Below are 13728 nucleotides of genomic sequence, written 5' to 3'. Positions count from 1 at the left end.
ATTCAAGAAAGAATTCACTGCAATGCTTTTTTTTAGAGGTACACATATAAAAGGATGACATGAAAATCTTTTAAATCTGCTTATCACTTAACAAAAGTACTAGATTCTGTGCTGTACTTAGTATGTTATATTGGATTACACCTGTCTGTCTGCAGGTAGTACTCACTTGCTATCTTGATGAAATGCTTGAGGAGCTTTGATCTTTTGACTAGACTCCCCTCACTGCAGATCTCGGTCACCACCCAGAACATTTCCCTGTTCACCAGCTGAAACAAGACCAGTACAACCTTGATAAAACTTACACAAGAAACAGAATACGGTAGGAATACGTTCCTTCACAGGCAATGATGAGACATGAGATACTGCTATCCCTATGACATCAATACTCCAGAGAAGTTGAATGTACTCTGAAACCATATAGCAGCTTTCTATACCTCTGTATGAACTTCAAATATACATCCCAAGTCCTTTACTCTAATACAATCATATGAAGTTAACAACCACTTTCATACTTCTACAGTAAATGTATCCCATGACTGATCTACTGTAGTAATATGACAGAATTAGGTAATCCTAACTTCTTTTGTTGTGTACATTTTTCAAAATATTATTGCTTGAGTGTGCTCTTAATGTGCAGTGAAAAGAAATATTTGCTGTAAACAGTCAATGAAGTGAAAACTGGGTCCTAAAAACCTTTGATGACGTGCATGCAACTCTGCAAGGCTCACATCTTCTCAGCTACACTCACCTCAGCAAACTTCTTGAGAGAAGGGCAGCCATACTTTGAATCCAGCCCAAAGAGTTCGTCGATGTACTCTGTGGGCTCTATTTCACGGAACACCTTGAAATCCTCGAGGGTGAGTTGTGACGCCACCTCGGCAGAATTGAGCTGCAGCAGGCTGATCTGGCTCTCCTTTATCAGCTCACCTGCGCAGCTCATCAGGGACTAGAGAGTCTGTACTCATGTTGTTCTTTAAATAGTACCTGAGTACACGTGGACAAGTACGCCTGGATGAGTATGGGGGAAAGGGGAGAGAGTTAGCCCCGAGCAACGGCCTGTCATTGTTGTCATGGCAACGCTACCTACCAGTCTCCAATATGGTGCCTGTGGCATCAAGCTTTGTGCGACCCAGCTTGGATGTTTCTTGTTGCTTTGTACAAATTTGTGTCAGTTGTCACACACTCCGATACTCATGTGACGCCTTGTTTACTCATTAATTAATTTCATCATTTTTTATTAGAATGTCAACAACATTTTCTTACTTTATCAGGACCACAATGGTTTCAGTCCAACTTGATCACATGAGTAAATGGCCAGGAGTCTATTTCAGCAAGTGACTTCCAAGCCTGAACACAGACTTGTGGTAGTCACAAGGCAAAGATCCCTGTGTCCGGGAGCCAATGATTTGGGAGTGAACTTCTCTGACACAAACTTAAACAAGCTCAATGCATGCACACATGCCCACAGCCACAATGATTCAAGACATGAGAGATCAGTGACTTTGCTGGAGTCATTGCCATGAGCTTGTCAACTCTTGTGAAGGCATTCTTCAATATCAGAACCAAATTAGCTATATTTCTTCAAGATATTTTGAATGACAATGACAATGTGAACCTGTAACCCTGAGAGACGAAAACTTGCAAACAACTAAATATTGCATCCAAATCTATTTTTTTTCAATGTGGACAGAAACAGAAATTTGATCTCTCATATCTTAGTCCTGGGAATAAAGAAGGGAAGAGTAATAAGTGAACTGCTTCAATACTGGACACAGAGTTCCATGTTATATCATTTTCATGTCGAAACATACGTATACGAAATGAAAAGGTACCATTGTCCAAAATAGTTCCGATTATCTTGTGTGCGAATTATGTGAAAAGTTTGTTCCATATGTAATTTATTGTAAATGTAACACAATATGAAAATAGATTAAAACTATTTCCCATATTGTTAAATATTTAAAGTAACACAAGTTACAAAAGTTAAAATTCTGAAGTTCCTGCACTACTTGTACAATAGAAACAATAAGCAGTCAGTTGTTACTCTTCATATAACAGTATGAATGATGACATGCAATGAGAACAGGACTTAAGACTAGGCTACAGAAACAACTGGACACTGGGATTATTCAGTCTTCAGAGACAAATTTTCCTCAATCAGATAACAGGTATATATTTCTGTTCATTTAATACAGTGCTTAATAATGAAATGCTTGCATTATTCAACAAGAATCCATGAAGACTGAATACAAGCATCTGTACATGCTTGGGAGATGGCAAATAGGCGTCTACTGGAAACTGAGGGTGAAGGCTGAATAGATATATGAACACATCAACAGTGATGGAGTGGGACAGCGAGGAACTGGACTTGTACAGTGGCTGATTTGGGTTGGAACATTGTATTGTGGGGTGGAGTATTGGACTTGTACAGCAAAGGGTATTTTAATCTTGTATGCCTGGGTGGGGTGATTCATTTTACTTGAAAGTGGAGAGGGGCTTTAGACTTGTATGGCACGAAGGGTGGGTCATTGGATTTGTATGGTGGGGAGGTCTTTTAGACTTATATGGCGGAGTCAGGCATTAGACTTGAATGGTGGGATGGGGCACTAGATTTGTATGTTGGATTGGGCCACTAGTCTTGTATAGTGAGCCATTGCGCTTTGATAGGTTTGGGCTTAAAACTTTGGTTAGATGGGTTGAGGTGGGGCTTGTTGTAATCTAGATGAATCCCCAGTTTCCACAGATCTGCACAATACTGCCATCTCAAACATGGTCATAACATACCATACTAAAGTATTGTCATTAATATGAGAAATAGTAACAGAAATAATACACAAATGTACCAAAACTTGCAGGGAATGACCAAGATTATTTCACAACATATTAGGATTGCAAACACCACACGTGCAAAACCACATCCGTGCAAAATACAGAACTAAACATTCCAACCAACATGCAGTACCATCCTATCACTGTCCTAGCATCCATGCAAGTCTATAGATTACCATCAACATCTTGACCACCTTCCAGGCTATCGTCTACACTAAAACAGCTTATCACATCCATCTACATCGATACAACACACAATCCCATTCATAGCAAGCTATGAGTCTATTTCCAACAATAACAGATATATCTATATATGCACTATTCTATGGACAGCATGACCTGTGTACATGCCAAAGCATATAATTAAACAGCAAAGCAAACTGTATAACTCTGACAATGTATGTATAAACCCATTCAGAGGATACATAATCACAAGACTTGCATCATACATAGACACTTAAGGAAGGATTACTCTACAAAATGCATGAATTCTGTATTAACCACATATTAAATGGAATATTTTATGCAGCAAGATAATTGATGTTTTACCTTTTACCATTAATATTTACAATGTTTTAGTCAGTATCATGCATTTTGTAAACCTGGATTACTTTCAATATTGTCAATATTATTGTCTCCCTGAACACAACACCACCAGTGAGGGCTTGTTATCATCTTGTAAGGAGGCACAGATTGTTCTTTTTCAGCGTACCATTTTTAAATGAATTACTTATGTAAAAACACAGCTACAGTTTCTCTCAAATTTCTCAATTCCTTAAAAAATTTACACATTTTTAATGGTGTGCCTCCCACAAGTTTAAAATAACCCCAAAAACCACATTACATGTTTTAACAGAACTTAGTGGAGTGGAAGAGGTTAGCCAGGCCTGGTAAGATTCTACTCCCGTTTCCATGGTAACCATGTTTAGTGTGTCAATGATGATTATGGTGTAGAGGGTGTAATGATGATTAATGGGCAATGATTGATGATGATTTGGAGGTACACGATGAATGACGACAGGAATGATTGGGATCAAGGGTAGTCCATGCACACAGCGGAACATTTTTCTTTAAAAGCAGCGAAAATCAAAATTGTAGCCAGGTGCATGCCAAACGTTGTACAAAGTTGTACACATGTACATACAACATCAAGAAGCACGCTTGGAGGCAAAATTTTGGTTGTCAATTTCAGAACTACCGGTCACTTCGACTCTCTGCTCGGGGCTTTCATGGATTCTGCAAAACGCTCAAATAATATGCTTTGAAATGTGACTTAAGATGAACTGTAATATTACTTGGTTACAAAGTGACAGACTCTAACGTAGGTTCCCAGGCTGAACTCCCCACAGAGACGTGGCAGAGGAAGCTAAACTCCCACCCCCATGGTGAACAGCACACAGTGTGGTGATAGGATGTGTTGGTCTGTGATTGATTATATATAGGTGAGATTGAATGCTGAAGACATTATGTAGTGAACACATGTTAAAACATATCTAAACATACTGTACCCTCGCAGTGCACACGATCTGTAGCAGTCAAACCAAAACCACAACCCAGGAACAAAATAATATGTCACTACGATCTTAGAAGAAAGAAAAAATACTGCCATAAAAAACTGGCTTTAAAAGTTTCAAATATTTATCGGTGCATGGTTAAGATGTGCATCGGCAAAAATAATTTTTTTAAATCCTAAAATCCCATTAAAGGTTATTCACACTGAACTGCACAAATGAACATATTGTGTCTGGTTGCAACTGCTACACATCCAAGCAGCCGACCACTGTACAGACAAACCCCTACCACTGTACAGACAACCCCTTACATCTAACTCCTGACACTTCTAGAACACCAAGACCCTGAAACACCACTCCTATACATTGAAGCCCTGTTCCACAAAGCAATCTTATCGCTACGACAATGGCAACCCCTATATATTGGCATCAACCTTCGATAGTCATACTGCGCTGATTGCTTTTAGAAACAGGACCGAGCTCTGTCTGAACTGAGAGATGACATAATCCCCCTCACCTTCCGTTGAGGCCAAGTCGGTCAGGCAGGTTCGGCAGTGTGTCCGGCAGTCGTTTCTGTTTGATCACTTCCTCGTTCTGAACTGTTACCTCACATAATGAGTAGTTGCTGAAAACATGAATCATGTATGTAAAGTTTGTTGTGTTGTGCTGCCCTCAGCATTACCATGCCTATGTTATACTAGGCTGTATGGAAAGTTAAGTTCTGGATTGAATGAGCTGGGTTTAGCTCCACATGGAAAGTATTCCATTCATATCACTGAATATATAACTTTTGAACATTCTCTGATGAACAATGAGACTGATCATACATCAATTATCCTTTTTGTGTGAACAATACCCAAGATATTATCATCATTCGAATTACCAAATACGTGTACTCAGAGAGTGTTTATTTGACATCTGACAAAGTATTGTCCACATCTGGTTGTGAGACTCCCTCATTCAGCTGATATTGCTATATGGATAATTTAAAAATCAACTCACCAGCTGGGATCTGTGATACCAAACTCTTGCAGGGCAAGCATTACAACTTCTTTGGAAGTTGTTTCCTGCAATAAAAATATCCAATTATTCCATGGTATAGAAAAATCATATCATACTCAGAACAAAATGATATAAATGAAATTTAATTTCTTCACTTAAAAATCCAAAGTTGTTAAAATTATAAACCATATGTCCAAGAAACCAAAAGTCTGCAGTAGTGTTCTCCAAATTAGCAACAAAATCCAACATCAGTCATAAATTGATAACTGCCAAACAACATAAGCATCAAATTGTAAATTGTGTTTACCTTATGAATTGGCAAGTATTTGAATGACTGGTCAGCCTTGTACACTTTGACGACATGTTCGGGAAAGTCACTGGCAGCATCGTTGACGGTGAGCCCAGCCAGGGAGAGGTCAGGATTGCTGGCACTGAGATGGTTTGTCATAGTGCCGGTGTTGGAGGACGAGGTAGAGGACGTCGAGGACTTGCGGGAAGGGTTTGGGTACAGGCTCTCGTCGGAGTGGTTCATGCTACCATTATTACTGAAAAGTCATAAATAGATGGAAATATGTCGTCTTGGTCATTTGTGCCAAAAATCTCATTGATGCTATCAACCTTAAGTCAACAATATAAATATTGCAATAAACAATAAACATCATGATTACAATAATAAAATGAAAATATATATTAAATAATTCACTCCCAATGACAACATATTTTCTCAAAACTACCATTTCACTGAGCCAATCCATTCCACTGATTGGATGTTAACAAGATCCTATCTGTTGCCATCTATATTGAACATATCATACATACCTGTTATTTAAATTTCTGGGTATTAAATTCATCTTCATAAGTGCTTTCTTTAACCGAGGCCTATTTCCAAGAGCCATAAAACCTTTGTCCTTTTTGTCATGCTTGTTATCCTTGGTATTCACTATCACTGGCACAGAGGCATCCAGATCAGGGGCAGATAACCTCTGTTTCATTGAAGGCATGATAAAGTCAGCTTTTAATTTCCTAGGTGTATTCTTGTCAGCTGCCTGCAGCATTTCCTTAAATTCTGAATAAAAATTGAAAGAAGAATTCATTTTCATGCATATAATAGTATAACAGCTATTAGTCTGAGAAAAAGACATTTTAACTTAAACATCATATGTACATGTTTATCTGTGCAATAGTTTGGTTTTCTTGCTATTACATTACTGCTTTTACAAAGGTTTTTCGTCTGTGAGTAATTTCTAATGAGTAATTGTGAACAGCAATACACACTAGTAATGTTACTTGCTTTAAATTGAGTTCACTAAGAATATACCAGGATCTAGAGAAGACTACATTCACTGACCATGTAGGTTGGACTTGACTGTGATGGACAGGTGGGTAGTCCCACGGAGGATCTCTAGAGCCTTGTTGTGGGAGATCTGGTGGAAGTTTTGCCCATTCACTTCAAGTATCTGGAAGCACAACACAAGGGAGATAACTCAACCAGTCTCACAATAAGCTGAGGGCAGTGATACACCTGTCAGTGCTCAGTTTGACGTCTTTTTTACCAAACTAAGTTCCATTAACAGATTTCAAAACACAATCATCCATGATAAGACAGCATGTTTGAAAACATTTTAAAAATACTATTTTTACAAAACGAACTTGAATCAAAAGACTGAAGGGAAGACATTTAACATGAACATCTGACGTACTGTAACAAGACATAGGTCAAGAGAACAGATTACCTCCAACAAAGTCATTAGTTCAGTGTTAACCCTACTGATAACCCAGGAATTTGTACAGTAAGAGTTCAGGTAAACAAAAATTATGAAACAAACTGAAGGAGTTAACCCCCCCACCAAAACTCACCTGATCACCCCTTTTGAGACCAGCTTCAAAAGCTTTAGAACCTCTCTCAACTTTAGTAATAAATATGCCGTGACCTCGCTCACACCCTCCCAGGATCTGGAATCGCAGGATCTCTTCCCGTGTAGCTCGGGTGAGCGTGATTGTTCGAACACGTGCCTTAGCAGCACATGCTATGTTCAGTAGACGCATTTGACCAATCATTTTCTGGAAGGAGGCAAGATGAGCGGAAAGGTTAGCTAGGTTAGTACATTAGTGAGCAGATAAAAAGGTTAGTGACGTACAGCGGTTACAGGTCGGGATGCACTGTGCGCTCCTAGCAGGGGGGAGGTCATGGTGATTAGCAGCGTTCACCTTCCAGGGTTCAAAATTAACATAAGTCTGCAAGTCGGAGACTAGTAACATTCATGACAGACCATGTACATTTCCTTGTGGACAATCAGATGTTCCATAAGGTAAATGGCAATGAACGTATCATTTTTTCGAAAATAATAGATTAATTCTAACCCTGCCTATAGGAACATGTCAGGTTTTGCTTAGATTATTGCAATATTACATACTGTCAAATACATACTGTGAACTTGCATGATATATGTGCACAATGTTTATTAATTATACTATTAAGTTGTTCTGGTAAACGGTATTGAGAACTACAGTACTGACATACAAGAGTTGTATCATGTAAACAAGAAGGTTTCTGTTGTACATATAGTGTTGTATTACACAGGTGTATTTTGTACAGAGGATTATATTGAAGATGACCTATCCCACAAACATTTCTCTATGAAACACTTTTGAACACACAAGAAGCTGTTTCCATGAACACAATCATGTCATGATTTTAAAAGACGTTTGTACAGGCACACAGGAAGGAGTACATAGTGTTTCATAAGTAGCTTAAAAGCTTGCATTAAGATACACATTAAAGCAGCGTTAGAAGTAACACTCAAGAAGCAATTATGACAATACAGAAAGTTACATGATCAATGCCTGCCTGTTGAAGTATAATTTATAAGACAGACAATTTTTGCTTATTATGCACAGAGGTCATCCCGACCTATAGGAGTGAAGGTTTAGAACAGAGAGAAGTTCAAGTTGACCCAATATGTCCCATAACAACGTCTTACCTCGGTGAGAGCATCAGGCTGTAAAACATCAAACATTATCCGTCATTTGTCCATGAGAAGTACTTTCACAAAGAGCAAGGTACTCTTTGACTTAGGTTTACCCAACATTTGTGTACGAATTAACATTAAAATAAAGGGGACACTACTCACCTCTTTTTCCAACAGAGTTTCAAACTCCTCAAGGAATTCACACATTGATGTGTCTGTCTCGAAGTCGTTGAAATGATTGTTTACCCACAACAGTACCACTCTTGTAACCTGCAAGAAGCAATTTGATCATGTATTTGCATATTATTATGCAACAGTGATGAGCATTGGCCTACCTTTAGGACTGCATTTAAATCCAGTAATAAGAAAGACTTGTAAATTTTATTTCAAAATTTCAACAGGGCATGTAACTCATGTAAACTTTGTCAACAAGATGCAAATGTGAATTCATTTGAAACAAACCAGTATTTTCAAAATGTAATGTAATATACATTGATTAGTATTTCATATCTTGATTTTCCATTAATACTGCTTATTTCTAACAACCCATGAAGATCCGGGTTAGAATGAACCGTCAGTAACCCATGCTTGTCGAAAGAAGCGACTAACGGGATCGGGTGGTCAGGCTCGCTGGCTTGGTTGACACATGTCATCGGTTCCCAATTGCGCAGATCGATGCTCATGCTGTTGATCACTGGATTGTCTGGTCCAGTCTCTATTATTTACAGACCGTCGCCATATAGCTGGAATATTGCTGAGTGCAACTCACTCACTATCGCTAACAACAGGGTTACAAATATGCAAAGAAGTAAATGTCAGCACGTTAAAAAAATAATAATAACCATCTTTTGAAAGGTAACTTCGGTGTTAATTTAGCAATTAACAACAGGAATATTACTGACAGCAATTAAATGAATAACATTCACTAACGGTAGAATTACACTAAGATTTATTCTCTCAGTAAGTTGAATCAGATGTGTGCATGACAGAGTTACCTCCCCTCACACTGTGTTTTACCTTTGATCTGAGGATTGGTTGACCAAACCACTCCAGGAGTTTATGTGCCAGGTAGAAGGGAGTTTCTAGAAATGTTCTGTATGTGAGCAGGAAGTCCTCTACATAGGTAGGGTCTATAGCCGAGTGGTCCTCCACCAGGTGGAGCATCAGCCTCTCGGACGTGCCCTGAAAACAACAGTAGAGCTTTCTGATACCGTCATGGAAATATAAGTATGAAAAATACTAACCATCAAGAATTTATCATCCAAAACTGTGTTCCACAGGAGATATCTCTTGTGTGAGATCATATGATCCTAGGAGATATCGTTTTGACAGTAGATTTTGCACAATGCCCTGACAATGCTATGACATCATCAACTTAATGACGTCACAATGCTATGACATCGCTGCACTGCAAGTCTAATGGTAGTACAGTGTTGAGAGATGTACAATCTTCATTGAAAACTAATGAAGAATGATTTTTGATGATAAATAGAATCTCACCCTCGTGTCTACTGATATCAATTACATCAACACACGTTGATAAAGGTAAAAATATCCTCGGCAAGCCTTGAATATTTGTAACTTTATCAAGTGTTGATATAATTGATATCAGTAGACACGAGGGTGAGATTATCTATATATCCATTGTTAACATTATGTAACAACGGATCAGAAAATTACCACCTTGATTCCATTCCTGGGATCTCAAGGGCTGGTCTTGATCAGTAAATATCCATCAGAACATGTGGTCAGCATAGTGTCAATTGTCTAAACAGTGAACATATACCCAGGATCTGTATCTGTGTAGATGCTCACCCTGATGACTATATGCCCCCTCCTGTTGCCGCCATCCAGTTCCCGATGTTCCGTCAACATCACTACATGACCTTCCTCTTCATGTCGCTTTGTGTTCTCCTCTCCCTGTAACATCAACACCACTAACTTACACCCTGGATTACAGACTCACCTTCTTCATAAGTGATCATAAGGACATTGTGAAAAGAACAAAATTCATCTGTTACAATTACAGTAATAAAGCAACTTCAATGTTGACAATAATTTCAAACTGGAATTCATGCACTAAATAAGCTGACGATATATTCTGCATATTTTGTGTTTCCATGACGACAGATACCTGGCTTAGGATCCTGTAGTAGGCCTGTTGTTCTATACAGACAAACTGACAGTCATCTACAAGGGTCTGCATCACCCCCTGGTGGTACATCTTCTGCATGGTCGGGGTGATTCCAAAGCTGGAACATAGGGAAGGGAGAGAGTAAGAGAGAGGGACAGAGAGATGTTTTGGTCACTCTCAAAATATATCAGCAATATCAGCTTGATAAATAGGGTGTGGAAAGCTCAAGTGACACATAACTACTGCATATGTGGAATATTTTACCCCACAATAAGCAGATCCTGGTTAGGGGTGCAACAATGTGGCATGTATGCCATCTCGGTACGAAGAAGGGAATGAGGAACTAAAAGTTTAAAGAAGTCCTCTCAGTCATTACAGTAAAATTCTTCTGCCCCAAATCCCAAATGACTACACTCAGTGGTTTCTTACAGACATTAAGTCTCCAGCTGTTCTGCATCTTCACAACTGAAATATAGCCTTACTGTCTACACTTTTTTAACCAGATATTGCTCAAGTTCCACTTATGGAAAGAGATCAGTCATTTTGAGGTGACCACCATGCTAGCCAATTGGGTGTACCTGTCTCCCATGTGCAGCACTTCCACCTCCCCGCTCATGTGGGAGACCTTCACCTCGCCGTTGACAATGACGGACCATGAGTCCAGCTCTTCTCCGTCTTTCATCACGATGGTGCCTGCCTTCTCAATCACTGCAAATACCATGACCGCCGTCAGGGCCCGCCTGGTGGCCAGAGTCATGTTTGCAAATGCCTGCAACAGATAGACAGAATTTTTTCTTAAAAATCTGTGAAGTACTAATTTGAATATTCAAGTTAACAACTGTATCGGAAAATGACAAAAATACATTTTCATGTCATAATGAAGTTATACTCACTCTGAAATGCTGCATAAAATCTAAGAGTATTTCTATATCATCTTCTTTTCTGTCTGCCGGTTCCTTCTCCAAACATTCTCGTACAGTGTCTCGAACAGTCAATGACTGAAACAAGGAATAAAAGCTCAAAAGTTCAGACAAATTGATATAAATTATTCACATACTGATATTACCTGATAAACGTTCATGAGTGCCAATTTACCATAGCAGATCAATTTCTGGCACAAGACAAGCAGTTTTACAGTTACCTCAGTGGATTCAGCATATCCCTCTTCTTCATCGGAGTCCACGAGGCTCTCCTGCAGCCCACTGTAGTCCATCTCTGCTGCATCCTGGTCATCAATGGAGGACTGCATCATGTCTGAACCAGAATATGCACTGGAAGTGTCGCTGGCTCGGGAACTGCGTTTGTAGAACTGCTCATTCCGGGGGTACTGCTCCATCCTGTACATGGCATTGGGCACTTGCAGGTCTCCAGCCAGCTGAAACACAGACAGCTACATTTACAACTGGAGGTGAGGTGAAATGGGGTTGAATGTTGTACTTAAGAATATTTTGTTCATATGACGATGTGCATGCGCGAGGCTGCTTGTACTAACCCAGACTCCAAGCTTACCAGTCCTTGTTATCCCCATTAATGCTGTGCGCCAGGCAAGGACCAACAAGTACCATATTTTAACGTCTTTTGGTAAGATACAGCCTGGGATTGAACCCGCGACCTTCCACTCTCTAGGCAGACACTCTAACCACTACACCACGGAAGCGGTATTTACAACTGGAACACACAGCACTGATTGACATTACACAATTTGTTCATAATCAATTGTAAAATTTAGTCACAAATATTTTCATGATAATTCATGACTTTTGGCCATCTTGCTTGTGTCAGTATACAACGTGTGTCATCTTTGTTACAGACACACAAGACCTGTGAAGATCTTCATTGATCTTCAGTAAACTATGCTTATCGTAAGAAACACCTAACAGGATCAGGTGGTCAGGACCTCTAACTTGGTTGATGTATGTCGGGGCGGTGGGGTAGCCTAATGGTTAAAGCGTTGGCTCGTCACGCCGAAGACCCGGGTTCGAATCCCCACATGGGTACAATGTGTGAAGCCCATTTCTGGTGTCCCCCGCCGTGATGTTGCTGGAATATTGCTAAAAGCGGCGTAAAACCAAACTCAGTCAGTTGATGTATGTCACCATATCCCAATTGCATAAACCTATGCTCATTAGGTCAATCACTGGAATGTCTGGTCCAGACTCGATTATTTACAGACCGCTGTCATATAGGTGGAAAATAGCACTGTGCGGCATTAAGCCACAAACACAACAAAACTCAACTTCCTTGACAAGCAGAGCTTTGTAAGTAGTATGTTTTATAACATTCAACTGTTGCAGCCTGATTATTACTGTAAGTGTGAGTTTAGAAACAGGATGTGATCACTGGTTGACTCAAACATGGCGTAACCCAAGTCCACCCACTTTCACACTTCCTTTCCCTGTAACACTATCCAAACAAAGCTTGCACTAGTGACATATTAAAAGTGGATTGTGTTCCACTTCATAATCACAGACAAAAACATTACATAATGACATGTTAACAGGAGACTGTGTTCCACTTCCAAATGACAATCAACATTACATAGTGGGCATTTCTTCTTACCATGGTTTCATTAGAAAGCAGACGAAGTAGCATCAAGAACAAAATAGATCTTTGAAGGATGCACGCCCCAAAATTATCATTGACTAAGCTTTCATTTCCTCTTCCTGGTCATGGATAGTCTACATCACTAACAATCACACCAGATAACAAAACTGTAACATATCTCTGCTCCTCTATTGTCGCTCTTTCTCACATCACTTGACAGGTCTGATACTTTAGGAAGGCAGTTTTTGGACTTATTAAATGAAATCAAAATTCAAATAATACATGTACTAAAAATAATTTTTAATCCTATTTGTCTGTACAAAAAAAATAAAGCAAAATGCTGGCAAATACATCTTTCCTGTTCTAACTGAAAATATGATGCTGGAGGTTCCAGAGTGCCATACACTTCAGAAATCATTGAAGTCAAACTTTTTAAAATAACTCAGTTAATATTCAATTGATTTAACTGGAAGGTAAACAAGGACATTTTCATAAATTGTTGATATTTGAATTTATGACTATGACTTAGAGTTTAGTTATTCAAGACCTCGACTACAAACCAATCATGTTATTGGAAACGTCCTGCAGAGAAACTAATAATTTTATCAGTAAATCAATATTAACAGATAATCCTCCCAATTCATATGTCCACATATTTTTCCTGAAATCCTTTGAAATCAGTATATGTATGTATGTTACTTCTATATTTACATTCAGTAACAGTGTCTATGCTTACATC

At 39.0% G+C, this 13728-nt stretch overlaps 1 protein-coding gene across 1 annotated transcript in view; it reads right to left on the bottom strand.

Annotated features, from left to right (window-relative positions):
• Positions 1–13728, bottom strand: part of LOC124286450 (rap guanine nucleotide exchange factor 6-like) — a 164640-nt gene that overhangs the window by 13579 nt on the left and 137333 nt on the right. The window contains 17 exon segments of the mRNA XM_046722829.1: positions 167–266; positions 749–928; positions 930–984; positions 4858–4965; positions 5343–5407; positions 5650–5887; positions 6162–6408; positions 6691–6799; positions 7200–7403; positions 8324–8341; positions 8474–8581; positions 9329–9493; positions 10127–10231; positions 10446–10563; positions 11024–11214; positions 11339–11443; positions 11587–11820. Coding sequence (XP_046578785.1) covers positions 167–266; positions 749–928; positions 930–984; positions 4858–4965; positions 5343–5407; positions 5650–5887; positions 6162–6408; positions 6691–6799; positions 7200–7403; positions 8324–8341; positions 8474–8581; positions 9329–9493; positions 10127–10231; positions 10446–10563; positions 11024–11214; positions 11339–11443; positions 11587–11820 — 2350 coding nt within the window.

This window comes from Haliotis rubra, unplaced genomic scaffold (assembly GCF_003918875.1).
Source record: "Haliotis rubra isolate DU_JTF1 unplaced genomic scaffold, ASM391887v1 Scf383, whole genome shotgun sequence".
Taxonomy (NCBI): Eukaryota; Metazoa; Mollusca; class Gastropoda; order Lepetellida; family Haliotidae; genus Haliotis; species Haliotis rubra.
Note: the sequence above shows the minus strand (reverse complement) of the source record. Positions and strands in the feature narration are given on the sequence as shown.